Raw genomic sequence first — 21,983 nt, 5'->3', positions numbered from 1 at the left:
CCAGTATTGAGTCCCGCATTGGGCTCCCTGCTCAGCAGGGAGTCTCCTTCTCCCTTTGACCATCCCTCCCCTCATGTTCTCTCTCTCTCTCTCAAATAAATAAATAAAATCTTGAAAAAAAGAAGAGGTTCTGTAAAGGGGTGCCTGGTTGGCTCAGTCAGTAGAGCATGTAACTCTTGATCTTAGGGTTGTGAGCTGGAGTCCCATGTTGGGTGTAGAGTTTATTTAAAATAAGATCTTAAAAAAAAAAAAAAAGTTCTGTAGAGATGTGATCACGGGGAGAGAGAAAGGCACACAAAATAATGGAAGAGAACAAAAGGAGTAAGCTGTAGGGACAAGATGCCCAAACCCTGCAGCTAAGAGTATAGAAGGGCCTTTGAAACACTGGGCCCCAGCTGGGGTTGGAGGCTAAAGCAAGCTCACCAAGTCTAGGACATCAGGTGTGGCTGGATGGCCGGGCCTATGGTCAGATACTCTGGAGAATATGGGTCTGTGTAGACACAGCAAGAGAGCTCCAGCCATGGCCATATCTGGCTTTTCCCGTCTGCTGCAGGTGAGGTCGCCTTCCCTCTGTACCTGTTTCCTCATCTCTTTCAAAGTGATAGGCTATCACCACTCACAATACCTCACACGGTTATGATGATTATTGAGGTAATGCATGTCATTGCTTAACCAGAGCCTGGCTTATGAAAGTGCTATGTTAATGTGGCTCGACCTCAGGTTGAGAGGGTCACAAGGATAATGCAATTCATTGAAGATGGTGCCTTATGCAGAGTGAGCACTCAAGTGTTTGTTTTTTTTTAACTTTATATTGAGACAAAATTCACATAATATAAAATTCATCATTTAATCATTTTTAAAGTATACAATTAAGTGATTTTTAGTACACTCTGCAATGTTCTGCAACCATCATCACTAACTCTAAAACATTCCCAGCACATTGAAAAGAAACCCTGTGCCTGTCAGCAGTCTAACGCAAAGCCACACACCTCACCTCCGGCCTCTGGCAGTTACCAATCCGCTTTCTGTGTCTATAAATGTGCCTGTTCTGTGCATATCTTATAAGTAAAACAGTATGTGACCTTTTGTGTCTGGCTTCTTTCGCTTAACATAACGTTTTGAAGGTTCATCTGTATTGCAGCATGCATCAGTACTTAACTTTCATGACATCCCATTGTGTGGACAGAGCACATTTTGTTTGTCCATTTATCAGTTGATGGGCATTTCAAGTGTATATTATTAATATTCCTTTTATCAGTTCTGTATTTCCAAGCCATATATACTGCCTCTATTTGGCCAAGACTCTTGGGGTTTCTACAACACCTATGAAGGAGGCAGGGTCAGTTCTTTGGATGAAAAGGAAAGACGTGGACGCCGGCTCAAGATCCGACTGCTTTCGGGAAAAACACGGATTTATTACTCGAGGTTCAGGGACCACTGGGCCATGCTAAGAAACCCTGTCTTTCGCCAACCCAGGAATTCTGCACGGCTGCGATTGCCTTTTAGGACCCACGAAAGGAGCAGCACTAGGCGTTGGGAGCGGGAGTGGGGGCGTTTGGGAGCGGGAGGGCGGGGAGGTTCAGGAGGGCCCGCCCCCACAACCTTCTTCCTCCCGCGGACTTCGCGAGTGTGGCCGCGTTCAGCCAATCAGCGCAGGGCGTCTGTAGTCCTGGCAACAGTAGCTTCTAAGCTTGCGACTTCAGAGTCTCTTGCAAAATTTGGTATTACTGTTTTCTGGTGCTCCGACGCAAGCAAGCAAGCGCGTGCACACACGCATGCACACACACTCTTCAGCGCCCGCTCCTGACGCTGCGGCCATGGATGACGATTCCTATGAAACGTACGAGGCTCTGTTCCTGTCGGTGGTCGGTAAGCTCCCAGGAAGCAGTGCCCTGCACATGCGTACAAGTGGGGTGAGGGCAAGGACGGGGGCAAATATCTCATTGTGCCGTCCCCTCTCTGGGTAAGGGGTTGCCAGGGAGTCGGGCTCAGGTCATGCACATTTCTCAGATTTCCATGCCCAAGCTGGAGGAGTGGGCCAACTTGCCTTGGTCTGAAATCAGAGGTCCAATCTTTGAGCCTGGGAAAGACATCCACAGCCCTCTGGCTCGTCCTTTGCCCCATTTCTCCACTGGATATGAATGTATTGGTTACTGGAGAAGAAGCATGGAGAAAACGATCAATCCTCAAACCTTCCACCATAGCCTGCTGCAGCAAAGCCCTGCAACTTCAGAGGTGAAGGACAGGCAGATAAACAGATAATTACAGAAGAAAGGGTGAAGGACAGGCAGATAAACAGATAATTACAGAAGAAAGGGTGGATGCCAGGCCAGGGAATGACACCCAGAAGTAAGAGTTCTGCTAAGTACAGAGGATGGGGAGGAACAGTTCCAAGGTTCTGGAAGAGATATTTACACTGGGGTCTAAATTAAGGATACAAAGAGTTCTCCATGCCAAAATGGGGAGGAAAGGCATTCCAGGCCAACAGAACCACATGCAAGGGGCTCAAACATATGGTGCCTTCAGGAAACTGCTGTTCATTTGAGTGTTACTGGGGATGAGAGGTGAGAGAGGTCAGAAGGGACAAGATCATGAAAGATCTTGTGAGCCAGGAAATGGAGAAGCCACTGGCAATGACAGTATTAGGTTAGGAGCATTAACAAATGCAGAGTGAACTGGCAGACTCAGAATGCTGGAAGCACAGATTGATAAGATCTGGGGCTGTCCAAAACATCCGGATCAAAGATACTGAGAGGTGAGAGGGAGTGGCCAGGCTAGAGGGACTAGAACACTTGGGGGGCTGATTGAACAAAGCATGGAAAGAACAATCCAAGATGATGGTCAGGTTGGTAGCTAGGGTGACCTGGAGATGGAGGTGTCTTTCACAGAAATCAGGAACCTAACAGGAACAGATTCGGTGGGGACAGGACATGGAGGTCAGTGCAGTCTTCATTGGTTGAGTCTGAGATACTTGTAGGCCGTCCAAGTTTACAGGGCCTAGGTAAGAGCAACGGTCTAGCTCATTGCAGGAGTGGCTGGTTTATTCTAGAGGCACTGAGAAACCATTTCAGTGAAGCCATTGAAGGGCTTCAAGGGGGAGTGACTCATGACTCTTCTGGCTAAGGGAAGATCATGGATTTGGGGTCTAGGGAGGGCATAAGTGGCAGTGGCAAGGCCATGGAGGAGCGTATTTTGAGTATGTTCCCATGGTCAACATGGTAAAGTTTAAACCCCTTAATCTGCATTCAAGATGATTCCAACTTCATTTCCCACTAACAACCTCCTTCACACGTATGTGCTTCCAACTTGTGGAACTACAGTAACCCTTAAATCTCCAAACTTCACCCCTAACCTTTCCCAAAGCTGACCCCTCCACCCCTTGAAATCTGACTCCTTCTTGAAGGCACATGTCGATGCCTCCTCCTTCATGAGGACCTCCCGGGTTTCTCCATCAGCATTTCTCCCCCAACTGAGATCATCTTGTTACCCCTCTGGTTAACCCACCTTGTTCCATGCCAGCACTCTGTGGTCAGGCACCCAGCCTCATTTGGATCTGCACCTGGCCATGCCAAGTACTGGATGATTCTCAGGAAATAGTGGTTTGATGAATGGTTACAATCTCAGCTGTACCCAGCATCTTGTCCTCAAAGAAATGATAAAGGGGTTGTTAAGAAGTGCTCACTTCTGTCCACATTGATGTATACTCATTACTTTCTGACCTGAAAGAAACACATGGGCATTGTAAGGAGACTTAACAAATGTCCTGAATGTTCACTTTGTGCCAGGCTGGGGACCAGGGATACATGGGCTCTAGGACACAGCCCTTAATATTGCAAAACTCACAGGCCATTGGGAGAGAAAGACTCAGAAAGCAGCTTCATCCAGAAAAATATGGTAAATGCTATGATGGGGACGGGCACGGCACTGTGGGAACCCAGAGTGGGCATGAGAGTGGTGATTGGGGAGTGGGAAGGTTTCAGGGGATGGTGATGCCTAACCTAAGTCTCGAAGAGTATTCTAGAGAGAGGAAAGAGTATGTGGCCTGGGCAAAGGGACCAAGGAATATTAGTCAGCTCAGTTTTGGGGTACAAATACTGGGAGAGGCCAGAAGGAACAAGAGAAGAAGCCCATTAGAGAGGCTGGCAGAGGTGGGTAGTTTCAGTGGGGCCAGGTTAAGGAGATTAAATTTTATTTTGGAGGCAATGAAATGTTTCAGAACAAGGGAGTTTGGGTTTTCAAAGGAAAATATGGTGACAGTGTTTTTAATAATAATGTTACATCCCTTCTGAATTTTAAAACACATCTGTTATTCATTTGATCTGTCCCAGCTCTGCTACGAATCAACTGCGTGACCTTGGGCTTCTCGGGGCCTTTGTGCCCTTATCTGTAAAATGTATAATCATAGAGCTGACTTGTTGGGTCTGTCCATTTGACATCCACTCGTTCACCAAATAATTACTGAGCTCCCTCTGTATGTTGGCATGTGGAGGTGCGGGGACTCCAGCAGGGAGAGATGAGGTCCCAGTCTATAGCCTATAGAAAAAATAAACGTCAACCAAGTAATTACACCAGGGATTTCAAACACAAATGTCTGCTTGAAGCACACACTTAATAAATGAACTGATGTGCATGTGAAACTATAGAGAATGGTGGGGACTATGGCAACCTGGAGAGGGCATGCCCCAGTGTAAAGTAACTCAAGTTGGAAAATTTTAAGGAATATGTCAAACAAAACAGGCCTCATTCAACATGAAGTAGTCCAAAGGAAAAGTATAGGTTATAGTACATAGAGATAATATGAGAATTTAACAGAGCTTGGGAGCTGGACAGGTAACATGTGGCCTGAGGGTGAGGAGCGAGGAGGGGATGGGTAGGGAAGGGAACATTCTGGCAGATGGAACAACACCCTTGTTGGATGTTGGATGTTGGATGCTTAGAACATTCAGGGATCATTGAGAGAGGTCAAGGCATCTGGGTTATACTAAGGAAAGACAGGCAAGCGATGAGGTAGAAAAGGTTGGCAGAGGAGGATCATGGAACTTTACTTTGAAAGTCGTGGAAGGGTTTCAAAATAGGTGAAGGGCGAGTACATAAAAATAACTGTGTACTTAGTATAAACAAAACACCTTTAAAATGGATTGATTCTAACCATCTCCACCACTCAGTAAGTAGGTACCCTCTTTTTCTCCATTTTGCACGTGAAGAATTGAGACAGAGATGCTCAGTAACTTGCCCAAGATCATGCAGCCGTGAAGCAACAGCAAAAGAGCCAGGACACGGCTATAGTATTCTGGCTCCAAAGCCTCTGCTCAGATGATCAGACCAAATCAGAATGGCATTTTTTTTTAAGATTTTATTTATTTGAGAGAGAGTGCATGCACGAACAGGGCGAGGGGCAGCGGGAAAGGGAGACGCAGACTCCCCGCTGAGCATGGAGCCTGACACAGACCCCAAGATCGTGACCTGAGCTGGAGGCAGATGCTTAAATGACCCAGCCACCCGGGCGCCCCCAGAATGGCATCATTCTGGAGGCACCTGGGTGGCTCAGTTGGGTAAGCATCCAACTCTTGGTTTTGGCTTAGGTCATGATCTCAGGGTTGTGAGGTTGAGCCCCATGTGGGGCTACTCACTGGGTGTAGAGCCTGCATAAGATTCTCTCTCTCCCTCTCCTTCTGCCCCTCCCCTTGCTTGTTCTCTCTCTCTCTCTCTCTCTCTCTCTCTCAAATAAATAAATAAACAAATCTTTTTTTTTTAAAGATCATTCTGATTACTGGTTAGGAGTGCTGGGTGGTGAAGAGTAAGATTAAGTAAGAAAAAGCATATAAAGCTTTTAGCATTGTGCCTGCTTTCAGGAGTACACAATTATTATGATAGCGAAGCAATGATAAAGCCAGGCCTGGAATCCAGATGCCCTATCACCCAGCATGCTGCTGTAGCATTTTTCTTTCCTGACTCTCTTAGTCCTCTTCCTGAAAGAAACTCACGTCCTAACACTCTTCCCCCAAGGGCTCTGCCAGTCTAAGACCTCAGGTGATGATGAAACCTCCAGCAAGGACCCCATCTTCGATCCTGAACCAGTCATTGCCCACTGCTTCAAGCAGTTCAAGCAGAAGGCTTTCCACCAGCCTCAGAGCCGCCGGCGGATCATCACCTTGCCTCAAAATGAGGATCCAATACCCATCAATCTCATGGCCCAAGCCCAGACTCCCCCACGGCCAGTCTCCAGCTTCAAAGTCCTGGGAGCCGGGGATATCCTGGGGCAGCCGGACGATGTGAAGACCTGGCTCAGCCAGAGACTGAAGCTTCGGCAGAACCTGGAGTCATTCGGCGACACGGAGAAGTGGCTGCAGAACAAGGCTTGCCTCACCCCTTCAGAGGCCAAGGTCTTATACATGATCCAAAAGGAACATGAGGCCCATTTGCTGGCCTGTCTGACTCCTACCAGAGCCACCAAGGTGAGCCGTCCCACTTGATGATGAAGAGACTGAAGGTGTTAGGGGCATACTGTCATTTCATTCCCTGGGGTTAGGCAGAATAGAAGTTGCCCCCCCCCCATCAAAGAGGAGCAGAGGAGTCCCAAAAGGGGGGTGTATTGGGGACAGAGCAAGGAGGAGGGCTGCGATGCCTCTTATGACCTCATCTCGGGAGATCACAGTTTCAAGAGAATCACATGATCACTTTCACCATATTCTATTTGGCAGAAGCAAGTCATTAAGGGCTGTTCACACTCAATGGGAGGGGAACCAAGCTCCATCTCAGAAGGGAGGAGTGGAAGAATTTGTGACTGTATCTTAAAACCACCTGAGGAGGGATAATTCCTGGCATTCCATCTATGGGACATTTTAAAATACTCATTGTTCATTCATTCATTCATTCATTCATTCATGGTCACATGTTTGTTGAGGGTTGATGCGTGCCAGGCAGGAGCTCCTAGTGCTGCTGTGAGGAATCAGAGTTGTGAGACTGGAAGAAAAAATGAGGAACTCCCTTTTATAAATATAGAACTAGAAGCTCGACGAGGCCAGTCAATCGTCCAGGCCTATAGAGGGAGTCAGTGGAAACCAGCATCAAAACCCTCATCCCCCAGTTCTTGGTCCCTGTGACATTCCCTTGTAATGCAAACACTTGAAATTTCTCCCAGATGAGGTTAAGTTGGGGTAAGAGGCCAGATAACTTGGGTTTAAACCTAGCTCGGCTACTTCCTAGCTCTATGATCTGGGCTTCAGTTTTCCAATCTATTAAATGTGGATAACCATTGTACCTACTTTCTAGGGTTGCTGTGACATCTAAATGGATGAATTTATATCAGGTGCCTTGGAAAGTGCCGGCCACAGAGCGAGCACTCAATATTATGTCTGTCCTTTTGATTGCCGTCTTACTGATATCAGAGTCAGTCCTTGGTGTAAGCAGAGTCCAAACCCAAATTTCCTAGGTCTCACACACCCTCCCCGACAGCAGCACAGTGTCTATGAGTAAGCACTAGGCTTGGGTTAGAAACCCAGCTCTACTGCTCAAGGGTCGCGTGAACCTGGACGAGCCACTTCACTTCGCTGAACCTGTTTTCTCATTTGTAAAAAGGGAAAGTCATACCTAGTACCTAATTTACAGCATCATGTAGTCATTCAGCAAACAATGATTGCCTGTCTGCCTGGGGCTGGAGGCTTTTTCAGTAGGGGGATGGGAGAAAAGGGTATGTAGCTTAATAGGACATGGTCTTCCTTCAAGATGTTCAGATATTAACGGGGGAGGCAGACACATCAGATCGATGACTACAGTTTGCTGTCGACCATTAATAGAGGTGGGTCCCCAAAGCAGAGGAACTATAAACTAGGGAACAGAAAGGTCCTTTGTAAACTGTCTGGTGCTGCACCAAGGTGAGGGGCATTATTCTGAAATATTCCCCATAACCTGGAATTAGAGGAAAAGTAAGATTTGGACAGGTAGAGAAAGGAGGAAAGGTATTCTGGTCAGGAGGCCCAGCAGGAGCAAAGACTGGGAGGTAGTAGGATTAGAGAGGATTAGAGAGCCCGGCTCCAGGCCGGGGCGTGTGTCTGGGGGCACTGAGCGTCCAGTGGGATTATACTCCTGACTTGTCTGACAGGAGAGATGGGGTAAGAACAAAATGTTAGTTCTCACAATGTCCAGACCTCTTGTTTCCGATGGGAAAATGGAGGTCCCGAGATGCAAAGAATCTCTGGCGACAGGCAGTTGACCCCTGTCTAGTACCCCTTGCACTCCATCCTGCTGTCTGTCTAGAGCTGCTCGGCCGCTTGCTCTCCCTGTTCTAACTCTGGAAATCACGCTCCAGTGGCCTGTCTCCCTGAATTCTCCCCCTCTGCCCCACTCTCTTGCCTTTTGCAGAAGGGCCCCCGGCCTTCCCGCCGACCGGTGCCCCAGCTCCGACTGCCCAAGCCTTCTGCCTTGACCACCTTGTACTCGTACCTGCGCAGCCGCAAGATCAAGATCCTGGAGATATTCAGCAAGGTGGACTGGGGTGAGAACCAGAGGATCTCTAGGGAGGAGTTCATTGCAGCTCTGAAGGCGGTAAGTGCCTCCCGTCCTCCCTCCGGGCTGGCCTGAGTGGGGAAGATGTCCATGATCCCTGCCCCCACTGCTGCCTGCACCCAGGTCCTGGACCAACTGAAAAGTGGACACAGGGGACTCAAACCATCAGCCTTGTTACTTGTAAAGCCGACTTGGAAAACGTGGCATAATTTGTGGCCACATCAGACCCCTAAACCACCCCTGCATGGGTCTGACCTTGAAAGCCCCTATCTGAGTGGAAAGTCTGCAGAACCAACCCCATAATCAGTCAGCTGCATGAGGGATCACTATCTTGCCCATTGGACCCCAGAACTGTGCACAGAAATTGCTGGGCCTTTAGTCCTGCCTCCAGAACCTTCTAGACCTTCTCCAGCTGTCACTGGCACATGATCATATAGAGGTCTGTTAAAAATGCAGCTTCTGACTCAGTACCTCTGTGCATGGCCTGAGATACTACATTCTAACAAGCTCCCAGTGATGTCTATGGTACTGTCCCCCTCACACCACACTTTCAAGGGCTAGCCAAGATTTTAAGTTAATTATAAAGAGATAAAATTTTAAAATCCAGTTCCTCACTCACAATAGCCACATTTTGGATGCTCAGTAACCATACATGATGAGCAATTCCTCTACCAGACCACGCAGTTACAGAACATTCCATTATTGCAGAAAGTTCCACTGGTCTAGTAAGGGGTCTACTAACTATCGCCCAGAAGTCAGATCCAGCCTGCCTCTGTTTTTGTAAATAAAGTTTTATTGGAACACAGCTACACTCATTTGTATGTATTGTCATGGCCGTTTTAATGCTATGATGGTAGAGTTGGGTGGTTATGTGAGAGACCATATGGTTCATGGAGCCTAAAATGTTTACCATCTGGCCCTGTATAGAAGAAGTTTGCTGACCTCTGGTCTGCATGAATTAAGCTTTTATATACTTTGAATACAAGGTACCTTTACAAAACACTTTAGGAAGCTGGCGGCTACCATCTTTCAGCCCACCATCTGTTACGGTTTTGAATTATCGCAAGTCTTCACACTATTGTTTCCTGATATGTACTCATCTAAACAACCTTTCAAAACATGGGAAAAAAGATAAAGGGTTTTTAATAATCATAACCAAAAAAAAAAAGATAAAATATTACATCCTTTCATCCTAGGAGTGTTCTAACCCTCTTTGAGGAAAGCTCAGTGAATAATGACTGCAGTGTACAACATTATATTTCCTTTAAGACTTTTCTTCTTGAGGGGCGCCTGGGAGGCTTAGTGGGTTAAAGCCTCTGCCTTCGGCTCAGGTCGTGATCCCAGGGTCCTAGGATAGAGCCCCACATCGGGCTCTCTGCTCAGCAGGGAGCCTGCTTGCCCCTCTTTCTCTGCCTGCCTCTCTGCCTACTTGTGATCTCTCTCTGTCAAATAAATAAATAAATAAATAAAATCTTTAAAAAAAAGATTTTTCTTCTTGAATATTTGGTATTGATGGAAAGCATTACAGTCCTCCAAAGTTACTCACTGTCCTACAAAGAATAACATGTATTGTATTTCTGATCTTCTTTTACTTCAGTTAAAGGAGGCTAATGTGTTTCCCATGGAGAAGGATGGTAGACGTGAAATCCTTTTTCCAGTCCAGCCTGGGAAAGCTAGCATTGAGATCGGTATGGAGTGGGGTGGTGGTCTGGAAGGAAGAAGGAGCAGATTCTGCAAAGATGGTGGCTTATCTGGACTGGGTTTTGAAGGAGGGGTAGGAGTTCTTCAGATAGGTGGAAACACCTGAGTAAAGGCAGAGGGTGAGAAAGTGTAGAGTGTGTTCAGGGCCTGGGAAAGGGCTCTAAAGCTCCTGTGGCAGAAGCCTTGGGCATGAGCTGGGAGTGGTGGTCCAGAAACTAGACAGGAGAGGTGGGGCCAGGCTGCTATGGCTTTGGCCATACTGACTGGATGTTTGGAGTGGAGCCCACCCACCTTGGTGGCTTCTCTTCTCTCCTCAGGTTGGAGTCCCTCTGAAAAACCAGGAGATGGAGGATGTTGTGATCTATCTCAGCTCTCTGGGAAAGTGCAACAACATTACCACGGATATCCTAGCCAACACCTACAAGCAGTGGTCTTTGGGTGAACAGAGAAGCACCCTGTCGACTGCAAGGGAGTGTACGTATCCACCCCCCAACCCCATATCCACTTCCCCATCCTGGGAACAAGCAGGGTGGAGGCAGCCTTGGCTTACTTTCTGACTGTGTTCTCCAATTTGGGCTTACCATAGGTGGGCCAAGCTTCTAGAATCCCCAGGTCCAACAATCAGCTAAAGAGTAGATATTCTCATGAGTGCTCAGCTACCAAATCCATTTGAAGATCTTGAGGCCCAGTCCTTAAGAGAGGATTTTCAAAAGGTAGTTTCAGCCCTCCAACGCTTACCTGATAGATTGAGATCTGACCCAAACAGAAGGCCCTTCCACTTGTATGTGGGCCCAAGGCCTTCTTACTATTAATCTATATTTTACTGATAAAAAGTTAACTAAAATTCAACCCCCCTCCAAAAAAAACACTAACATTCAGAAACCAGAATTAGCACATGTTTAGAGTTTACTGGAAAATCTATTTTGATATTCTGCTATCAGAGATATTAGCAGGGTTGCTGTGAACAGTTGTATGAGCTGTGCATAGCTCAAGTTCCATTTGCTAGGCCATGTGCTTGTGGAACCACTTCTGTCCAAATATAGGACAGAGGCAAATTAGAAATGGACCAGCCATGGTGCTGGCTATGAATTTATTCTATAACACAAAGGTACATCATGGTTCTTCAGAGCTTAGTGCCACCGTTGGTGTAAAAATATTTTAAATTGAACAACTACAGATAAAATAAAAGCTCTCCTTTTAACCTCCACCTACCTTTCCAGAGCCCTCCCCAAATGTAATCAAATATAACATATAATAACTATAACAACCATATAACATATCCCCAAATATAACATCTTTCTTTTTCTAAATCAAATAAATCTTGCTTTGGCCCCACCCGTCAGGCTGGAAGGAGTTTCATTTCAGATGTTGGTGTGGTGTGTTCCTCACACTCTCTGAGGTCACAGGAGAGCCCTGGAGGAGGAGGGGAGGGGAGAGGTTTCTTCTTCCAGAGTCCCAGGGAATCTGAGCCCCCTCCAGGCACCTCCTGCACCTGTCACCACCACTCCCCCCCAAGTCATAATCTCCAGCACTCTTCATGTCCAACATGTGCTCAGGGCTGCCTCAAGTCGGGCTTGCTTTCCTATCCATGCTCTTTTGCCTTTTCATTATAAATTACCAAAGCTCGCCCTTATTCATGTGGTTTGCTATGAGCCATTTAGTGAATGACCACAGTACTCATAATGCATGTTTGTAGCAAAGGTATTTGGGGCCTGGTATTTCCCAATAAATAGACTTGAGGTCAAGAGCAGGTATTTGCTTGAATGGTGCCATCTCAGTGTCATCATGGAGCCCTTTCTCCTGGACAGCATCAGTGGGCACGGTAAGCAGACTTGGGTATCACTTGCTTTGCCTGGAGGGGCAGCAGCGTCAAGAGTCTGGATGCCCAGCTCAGAAAGGGAAGGCGGTAGCATCTGGGGGCACCTGCTATGGGCTGGGTCGTTTTAACCACAGCTGCAGCTCAGATAACCCTCCAAGTCCCTGGAGGTCAGAGCTGCTCCTCGACAAGGAGGAAGCTGAAGCTCAGCCACCAGTCTGTAGTCTGGAAACTAGAGGATGGCTGGGCCATGATTTCATGTCCGCCCAGGACAGTGGAGCCCTGAACTAGGGCAGGGGCAATGGGAAGCTTTCGTACATCCAGGTCTGTATTGAGCACCTATTATGTGCCAGGCACCCTTTAAAAACACCAGGAACTGAGAACACAGGAATAAAGAAGTCAATGAGCTTCCATGTAGTGGGTTAGCCAAGATGATGTCTAGTCGTGATTAATGCTTTGAAGACAACAGGACAGAATGAGGAAGTGGTGGTCAGGGGAGGTCTCTTTCCAAAGCAGCTCTGGGGGCTGACACTTGAGTGACTGATGAGGAACCAGTCTGGTGGAGCGCATCCTAGGCAGTTGGAGCTACAAAGGCAAAGGCCCTGACTTGGGAAAGTTTTCAGGGGACAGAAAGCAGTTAGGGTGGCTCGGGGGAGTGAGGGAGGGGTGATGTTTAGAAGATGGGTTGAGTGGATGCTGAGCTGAGGCCAGATCCTGTAGAACCTTGTAGACCAGGAAGAGGATTCTGGGCTTTAGTCTGAGTGCTGTGGGAAGCCATCAGGGGAATGAGGTGATTATATTTTGTAAAGGTCCTATTTGTTGTTTGGTGGAAACAGGATGGTAGAGGGTGAGAGGGGCAATAGGAAGGCTGGGACTGTGGTGCATAAGGGATGCCATTGTGGAAGCAGAGATGGCACAGACGGGCCACGTGGGAAGTGAGCAAAGGGGTGGCCCACACCTGCTTGGTCCCATCAGTTAACCACTCAATGGATTCCTTAGCTGGGCCTCCTCTCAGTCTCTCCGTCCTTTCAGATTATAGATCTGCCAAGCATAGAGGTTCCCTCCAGAGTGCATCCAAGAAGCAGGTGGATTTGGCCCCACAGCCTTGCAAGATGGACCTGCTGACTGTGCCCCTGGTTGACACCCACATGGAGGCACGACCCATGACTCTGGAGGAGATGGAGGACGTTGGCAAGCGGTACCGCGAGAGGAAGCGGCAGCACAAGGTACCCAGGCCAACAGGAGGGGCATGGGGCTAGGTGCCTAGACAGGCTTGGGTTCAAGTTCACTGCACCTTCAGGCTGCAGAACTCCAGGGAGCAGGCTTCTTCATCTGATAATGAGAACAACACCTACCTCACGAAGTTTCTCCGAAGATGAAATGAGATCATGTTTCCGAGAGTATGGAGTTCCCCTCTTCCCATTCCTTAACTGTGACTTTGCATCCTGAGACCAGGGCTGAGGGCAGCATCTCCATCACAGCTGGAATCCAAGTGCCCGCACAGGGCCTGCCACTGCGTGGGCACTCCAGAAACACATGACCAGTGAAGGAGGAATGGATGGCGTGAACGAATTCATCCAACAAATATTTATCGAGAGATGGCAATGTGTCAGGCGTTCTTTTAGCAGAGAAAAAAACAGCCCCTGCCGGCAGGGAGGCAGACAATATTAGCTTTATGCTATATATAAATACATATTTTATTATATATAATAAATATAATATAAAGATATATTATAATATTATGCTATAATACTGTATATTAAATTAATTACATATTATAATAAGTACATAAAATATATTAATATATTCTATTTGTTATATTTATAATAAGATGTTAAGCACTATAAGTGCTATATCAGTTAAGATCTGATTCACTTTATGACAAGAAAACCCCAATATATCTGAGCTAGCATCAGCAAACTTTGTAAAGAGCCAGGCAACAACTGTTTTAGACTTCTGGGGCTCTATCGTTTCTGCGGCCACTACCACCCAAGAGCAGCCACAGACTGCAGCCACGAAACAAATGAGTGCCTCTGTGTTCCAAGAAAACCGTTTTTATAAAAACAGGTGCTGAGCCAGATGTGGCCCGTGGGCTGTACTTCGCTGATCCTGGTGTTAGATGCTGCAAAAAAAGACAGCTTTTTTTTTTTCATTTCCTTGTAAATAAATAAGAAGCCCAAACATGGCTTGGCATTCCAAAGGCTTCTTCGGTTTTGCTCTGCTATTCTTGACACCGTGGTTCTACCTCAAAAGCACAGACGTCTGCACCTAATTTAAATCCTGGTGCAGCCAAACCTGTGGATGCCATGTTTCACCAAGGCATCAACGTCGCACCCTACTGTACCTATGACACAATGACGCGCAGCTCCACGTATGGGGCTGTTCACACTCACACAGCACTGCCGGCCTTAACCTTAGCCATTCAAGTGCTCTTGGCGGTGACCTTGACTATGTGTGATTTTTCTCCCAAGGCACTGACTTCAGAGCCTGAACTTGGGTCCCTCTCTGCACTCTTCGCCATTTCCCCTCGTGGGGGAGATGGAGATGAGGTTCCACATCTGCCTTCTGGCCGGGAAGACAGAGAGAAGCTGGAGGGAAGTGTGTGCCAACCTCTGTTCTCTTTGCAGCTCAAGATCCCCTACATCAAGTACCTGGAGCGGTGCCGCCTGGTGCGCAGTGGGAATAAGCACTTTGATGAGCACTGTCTCCCGTCCACCATGCACGGGGAGATGAGGGAGCTCATCAACAGGTCCCGCAGGGACAACTTTCTGGTCTACCTGCAGTGCCACAAGCTGTGTGAGTACTACGGCCTCCCGCTGACGGAGGACATCCTCATGAAAGGTAAGGGCTTTGGGGGCTGGCCCTTGGGAGGTTGCCAAGAGGGCCCAGAACCTGGGTGCAGGTGGCATCCTCCTGTGGTTTGGTCCTTCCTCGGCTGACATACACCCAGCTAAACTACTGTGGCCTGGGCTGGGGATATGGAAGGTGGAGCGTGGGGGAGGAACATTCCAGTCTGTTTTCCAGTTAGATCGGATTTCTAGAATCCTGGAGGTACCCAGGCTCCACAGACACAGAGGTCTGGGTTCCCCTAATGGAGCTGCTACGCATTCTAGAACAGGAGTTCAGGGTGAGGGAGTCCTGAAGTTGAGCAGAAAGGAACAGTCCCATTTTCAAAGAGGGAGATATGATAGAAGTGATAACCGCTATGATTGTACTGGGCTTTTCCAAAACCACTTCCTAGGTCAGGTCTGTTTCTCGGTTCTTCTGCAACACGGAGGAAGGTACACACAAGCAGGCAAGTTCTGCTGAGGCCCTTTGCTCTCTGCTCAGACCACAGGACTGGGCCCTGAGAGTTCCACACTGGCCTCACCCTCTGTTTGAGGGAGAATTGTGTTTCCATATATCCAAGCAGACCTGAACCCTCCCCACCTCTGGGCAGAGCATGTGCTTCTGGGAGACGGGGATGGGGGAGTGCCCCATAAGCCCTCGATGATCACCCAGTGATGCTGCCGCCCCAAATCTGTGAATTTATAAATTTAACGGGCAGGTCCCACTTCAGGCCTTAAAAGCACGAAAGAGCAAGTTGCTCTTGAGGGCAGAGGTTTCCCAAGTGGCCAGGAAGGAACCATGGCCAAACTGGGCAGTGTGGCTTTCAGAGAAAGGGGCACATGGACAGGGGTGTGACTTCCCTGAGAATAAGTTAACCATCACAGCTGACTATTTCCATCTTTTTCCCAAGAGAGAGGGAAGCAAGTGCACATTGTACGGGGCCCTAGGTCTTGTATTAATTTGCTCAGGCTAGAAGTGCAAGATCAAGGTGCACCAGGGCTGGTTTCTTCTGAGGCCTCTCTCCTGGGCTCACAGAATGGCCACCTTCTTGCTACCTCTTCACATGGTTTCCCCTCTGTGCACTCATGCCCCTAGCGCCTCTCTTGTGTCCAGATCTCCTTTTACAAGGACACCGGTCCAATCAGATTTGAGCCCACGCTCATCTGCCTGATCTCCTCTTGAAAGATCCTCTATCCAAGTACAAATTCTGAGGTTTCAGGGGGTTAGAGCTTCAGTATATGAATTTGGCCTTGAGGTGGGGGTTGGGGGGGACACAATTCAGCCCATAACAGGTCTGTACAAAAGCGTTTGGCTGAAAGCCTCCAGAAACACAGGCAAACCAACCCGAGGGGTCGTTGTCTCCTGGGTGCGCTGCACCCCTCTCACTTGGGCAGCCAATTGCTGCCCCCTGGTCTGGGAGGGCAGAGACAGGAAATTCTGGACGCATCATCCTTCCTTCCTTCCTTCCTTCTTCTTCAGGGAGACTTGTCTTCCCTGATTGTGTACATGTCCTGGTCTTGGCTAGTGGTGGAGGGGTAGCGAACTGTCTTCTGAACGCAGGCAGGCTTGCCATGCCTGCACCTGGGGCTGCTCTGCAGACCAGGCCTTTCCTTGGGATGTGCCTCCTCTGTCCCTTCAGAACAGTGAACCACTACTGATTGCCTCCACTGCTAGCTTTTGCTAGCTCTTGGGCCTGTCCACCTCACCAGCTGGAAGGATCTCACACTCATAGGCACACGGGAGCATCCATGGGGGGGATTCCTTTTGCTTCTGATTGTTCTAGATGGAAAAAAAAATTCTAGTCCACCTCTGACCAGTATCCTGGCCACTATCTAGCAGCTGTCTCTGTGACAGAGGCCTGCTCTGCTGTGAGTAAAGAAACTCAAACATTGGGACTTCTGGGTCTGTGTTCTGGACTAGAGCTTAGTGGGCTCTGACTCCAGCCCTCAAGCTCAAGGGCTAGAGTTCTACAACTCTGAGGCATTTCCCCTCTCCCCAGTGAATACAGCTTTATCATTTGTCCCCTGATTTTCTAGATAATACTTGCTCACTTAATGGGGCGCCTGGGTGGCTCAGTGGGTTAAGCCACTGCCTTCAGCTCAGGTCATGATCTCAGGGTCCTGGGATCGAGCCCCGCATCGGGCTCTCTGCTCAGCAGGGAGCCTGCTTCCCCCTCCTCTCTGCCTGCCTCTCTGCCTACTTGTGATCTCTCTCTCTCTCTGTCAAAAAATAAATAAAAAAATCTTTAAAAAAAAATACTTGCTCACTTAAGCTTTCCTTGAAAACAGAAAGATAAAAATTTCCCCAGCTTGAGTTGACATCATTAATATTTTAGAGATTGTCCTTTCACAGACCTTTTTCTTTTCCATTTATACAAAATTATTTATGTAAATTATTTTTAAATTGTGTATATATATGTGTATATTATATATATATATATTACACATATATATCTTTAAATGTGGTTTTTAAAAATCCTGTGAACTTTTCTAAAATGTTGATGCTGCATATCCTCCTTCCCTCTCCCCTCTTATCTGCACAGTCCCTGCCCTCCCCGCAGGTAAGCAGCATTAATAACCGGGAGTGTAACCTTCCATTACTTTTTCTAGAATATGAGTAAGTTATGTGTTACCATCTTGGGACAAGCACTGCTCAATGGCTGCAGGAAGACAGAACCCCTGGCCCAGTGTTTTTTGTGCTCTGACTTCTTAGAGCAGTCTCCCAAGGATATCTGTGAGATTAATTCTAGGCAAGGAGAAAGCTGCCATCGACTAAGTCTCAACCTAGTGAAGTCTTGGGTGAATCTCCCCTCCTCTTTGTGGGTTCCTGATCAGCACAACCCCTGCTCACTCCATCCTACCTGCACCCAGGCCTCTGGGCCGTGGCTGAATTGGTTATGAACAAGCTCCCTCATCTCTAGTCCAGAGAGCGGTGTTGTACCAGGCCCACTTCCTGACATCGCACTGTGGTTGTATGCCACATTGCCATTCGGGGAAGCCAGGGCAAGAGTCTAAGGGACCCTCTAGACTCCTTTTGCAACTTGCTGTGAATCTACAGTCATTTAAACATAAAAATTTAGCATGTAACTAAGAAAAAATCTTTTCAAACAAAAATGTCATTAAAAAAAAAAAAAAAAGCACCCCTCTGCCCCAGAGGCTCAGGGAAAGAGGGATCCTGGGCTGACAGGTCACATTTCTCTTGCTGCTTGCAGCCCTGCTGTACCCAGGAGACAAGATCATTTTCCAGAAGGACCAGGTGCGCCCTATCCGGCAGCCAGGAGGCTACTACTCAGACTTGAAGATCTTCAGTCCAAATCTGGCCCTGCTCAAGCTCCAGGGCTTCAGCGAGGCTCTGGCTAAGAAGGCCGACAAGCTGAGTGTCAAACCCCCTGTGTCCCCTGCCATTTGCCTTCTGTCCTGCTGCTGCTCCTTCAGTGCTGGGGATAGGATGGTGGCCTACCTAAGGTGTCATGGTGCACCAGTGCCTGTGTCCAAGCATGCCCAGCATGTCCAACACCACTGGTCACCAGGTGTCATCCCTGGCACATGTCTGAGGGCCGCAGCCTCCCTGCCTCACCCCATAGCGCTACTCTCCCAACCACATCCTACATGATCTCAAGCTTTCTGGGAAAGATTAAAAAGAGGGCCTTCTTCAAGAAATAGGGAGTCTCCTGCACAAATCATGGGACGGCCATCAGGGACCCTACAGAGGACAGGTGTGGCAGTCCCTTCTTTGTCTTGCCTTCTCTGGCAAGAGGTGGGCTTGCAGCCCACAGGAGGAGGAAAGAACTCTGCACTAGGGCCTGTCTCTGAGCCTCAGACCAACCTGAGTCCTCTCTACGGAAGTGTCCTTCTTTGGAAGGAGGGGACCTGTGGGCAGGTGATAAACCAGCATCTGTTGGAGACTGCAGATTGGAGAACGAGCAGCATCCCCAAGGCAGGATGGGGCTAATGTGGAATGGAGAAGGGCCTGCTCCCCACCAGGAACTGCCCACATTCTGGATCCCTGCCAGTGGCCCACTAGGCGGTATGGCCAGAACGGATAGGATGCAAGTGGAAATTAGACACCCTGCAGGTTAAGTGGGCAAGATGCTTCACTGTCTGAGCCTCAGCTTTTCATCTGTTACATAAGCATTCCAGCTCCTGGGTGGCTGACTTCCATTTCTGCGCCATGAACCTAGGGAGTGGGTGGGAACGTGAGAAACAGACTCTTAGCCATGCTTAAGTAGGCCACAGCCATAAAGGATAAAGAGAGGGCCCCAAGGGCAGGGACAGATATTTGTTTTATCTTGCTACCTGAAATATGTTGTCAAAGTTTTGGAGGCCAGGTGCAGGCCTGCTGGGAGAGAGTGCTTTCTGCGGTCGATTGGTGATGTCTGCCAAGTCTATGCTTGGGGAGTTAGTTTTCACCACACTTGTTCCAAAAGCTGCATTCAGCCTCAGCAGCATCTCTCAGCTACCTCGGGAGGTCTCTGTTCTGGGTAATAAGAAACACAAGGCTTTGCAAAGGGAAGTGGCCTGCCCAGAGTCACCCAGCCAGCCAGGATGACCCCAGGCCTGGCTGACCAAGCCCACTGTGTGTCCCACTGGAGCATGGAGGGAGAGAGGCTGGGTCCCACCTCAGGAAGAAGAAACTCTGCTTTGGAGCTCTGGTTTGGACTTACTGACAGGCCCACCCCCATGTACTGAGGCCCCATTAACTTGGATTTCCCCTCTCCTGACAAAAGACCTTTCTCTCTTATCCACCAGGAAAACATTGAAGAAAGTCAAGAAGATACACTTTAAGGAGTTTGAGGAGTTCACCAGGTCTGTAGCAATCATCGGACTCTGGAAGGGGATGTGTGGGAGGGAGGACCCGCCTTCCTTTGGAGGAGGTACCTGAGAGCTGAGAAGTGGTAAAACTGCTTAGGGTGCCAGGCAGACACTGCTGTGGTGTAGTCCATGTTTTAGCTCATTTAAATCCTCTTAGCAACCCTATAAAGTGACTCTTGGCATACCCATTTTACAGAAGAGAAAACTGAGGTACAAAAAAATTACTGCACTTACTCAAAGCCACCCATCTGTTAAGTGGTGGAGCAGGGATTTGAACCCAGCAATGCTGGCTCCAGAGACTATGCTCTGAACCTCACAGGAAAATGGTGTACACTTAAGAATATGAATTTTAGGGGCGCCTGTTGGCTCAGTCATTAGGCATCTGCCTTCGGCTTGGGTGTGATCCCAGGGTCCTATGATAGAGCCCCGCATTGGGCTCCCTGCTTGGTGGGAAGCCTGCTTCTCCCTCTCCCACTCCCTCCTGCTTGTGTTTCCTCTCTTGCTGTCTCTCTCTCTCTCTCTGTCAAATAAAGAAATAAAATCTTAAAAAAAAAAGATTTTGGGTTTTAGAGACAGCAGATTGGGCGTCAAGCCCTCACTCTGCCACTTGCTCACTGAGTGACTTTGGGGAAATGACTTATCCTCTCTAGGCCTTCACCTTGTTCGTGAGGTAGACAGGGTAACAGAACCTACCGCTTGGAGCCGAAGGGCTTAACACAATGCTACACCCCCACTCTGGTCACAATTGGCCTACTCTGCTGAGCAGGAGTCCTGGCCCCAGGTAGTCTACCATGACACACTTCTGTCTTCTTCTCCAGGAAGCTGCAAGTGAAGAGCCCCAGAGGTCCACAGCGAACTCACCCCAATTTCTTCTGGCCGGGGCACCTCCTGGACAAGCTGCGGCTCTACCTGCCCACTGTGGCTGTGGACCGGAGCCTGGCACTCTTCAGTTGTGTCCAACCCCAGCCCCATGCCTACTCAGCCTCCTACCACCCCGACCACTGGTGGCCCATTGGGAACATGAACTACATGACCTGTGGCTATTACGATGCCCCCAAGGTCTACTACATCAACTAGAGTGACCAAGGTGTTGTGGGATCCAGCCATCCTGGGACTGTGACCAGTGCCTCTAGCAGTCTGGGGCCATAGTCACCGGGGAAGTGTCAAGAGCCAGATAAAAGAAGTCATTTCAGTGGAATGGCCTGGAACCAGCTCTAGCTAGAGCAAAAGTATCCAGTGTCTCAGAAGGCAGCTATAACCCAGGAAAGATACACAGTTTCTGAGTATTTCCCTGTCTTGACCTCTGCCCTTTTGAAATAAACTAGGTTGGAGTTTTTTTCATATCACCTGTGATCCAGCTGATGTGACTTCCTGCTCAGGAGCTGTGGCCAGACGAATGTTTGGAAAGCTGATGTCCTGAGCCCTAGGGGACTATAGCACGAATATTTCCTGGGATGCTTTCATGGTACCTCCAGTTTCTTGTCCTGGGATCTCAGTCCTCATGGGAAAGCAGCTGGCAGTGCAGGTACCCAGTGCCCTTCTCTGTGAAATACAGTGGCAACAGGTCTTTCATCCGGCAGAGTTGGAGCCATTTTTGGTTACGGTTTCTCAAATCCCTTGGATCTTTCACAGCTGGAGGCATGGTCTCTGGTTCATTGATCCCTTTGCTTGATTAGCCCACCCGACCCCATCAAGACCTTTTCCGCCACAGCATATAATGTTGGCTGCTGTTAGCACAGTGGCTTCATGCTCTGCATCCCATCGGACTTCCCAGAGCCTGCGGGATAAGCAGGATCCATGAGATTTGCTGTAGTCATAGGCACAAAGCGGTTCCAGTCTCAGCCTTATCGCTTGCCAGCTGTGTGACCTCAGACAAGACATTTCACATTTCACACTCCTAGGTCTCCTCAAACTCCTCTACCCTTTACAGTCAAAATCTCATGAAGGAGCTGTCAACCCTTTCTTCCCTCCTCACTTCTCAACCAGTGAACAACACAATCCAATGTAGCTTCCGTCCCCATCTGGACCCTTGAACTACTGTCAAGATCAGTGGAGTTACCGGGTGGCTCAGTGGGTTATGGGTCTGCTCTCCAATTAATCAGGTCATGGTCCCAGGGTCCTGGGATCCAGCCCCGCATCGGGCTTCCTGCTCAGCAGAGAGCCTGCTTCTCCCTTTCCCACTGCCTGCTGACCCCCCGCCCCCATCCACTTGTCTGCTCTGTCAAATACATAAAATCTTAAAAAAAAAAAAAAAAAAAAAAATCAGTGATGACATCTGTATTGTGTTCAAATTGTGGAATCAAGGCGCAATTTTTTTAATC

At 48.4% G+C, this 21,983-nt stretch overlaps 1 protein-coding gene across 1 annotated transcript; it reads left to right on the top strand.

Moving 5' to 3' along the window:
- Window positions 1-1,817: 1,817 nt before the first annotated feature.
- EFCAB12 (EF-hand calcium binding domain 12) lies at window positions 1,818-20,957 on the top strand. The gene is made up of 9 exons (XM_045992057.1): window positions 1,818-1,869; window positions 6,007-6,455; window positions 8,362-8,544; window positions 10,524-10,680; window positions 13,055-13,248; window positions 14,650-14,863; window positions 18,063-18,222; window positions 19,600-19,656; window positions 20,481-20,957. The coding sequence occupies exons 1-9, from the start codon at window positions 1,818-1,820 to the stop codon at window positions 20,737-20,739; spliced, it is 1,725 nt and encodes a 574-aa protein (XP_045848013.1). The 3' UTR covers window positions 20,740-20,957.
- The last annotated feature ends 1,026 nt before the right edge of the window (window positions 20,958-21,983 follow it).

The sequence above is a fragment of the Meles meles genome, chromosome 20 (assembly GCF_922984935.1).
Source record: "Meles meles chromosome 20, mMelMel3.1 paternal haplotype, whole genome shotgun sequence".
NCBI lineage: Eukaryota > Metazoa > Chordata > Mammalia > Carnivora > Mustelidae > Meles > Meles meles.
The sequence above is the reverse complement of the archived record's forward strand: the minus strand, read 5'-3'. Positions and strand labels throughout refer to the sequence as shown.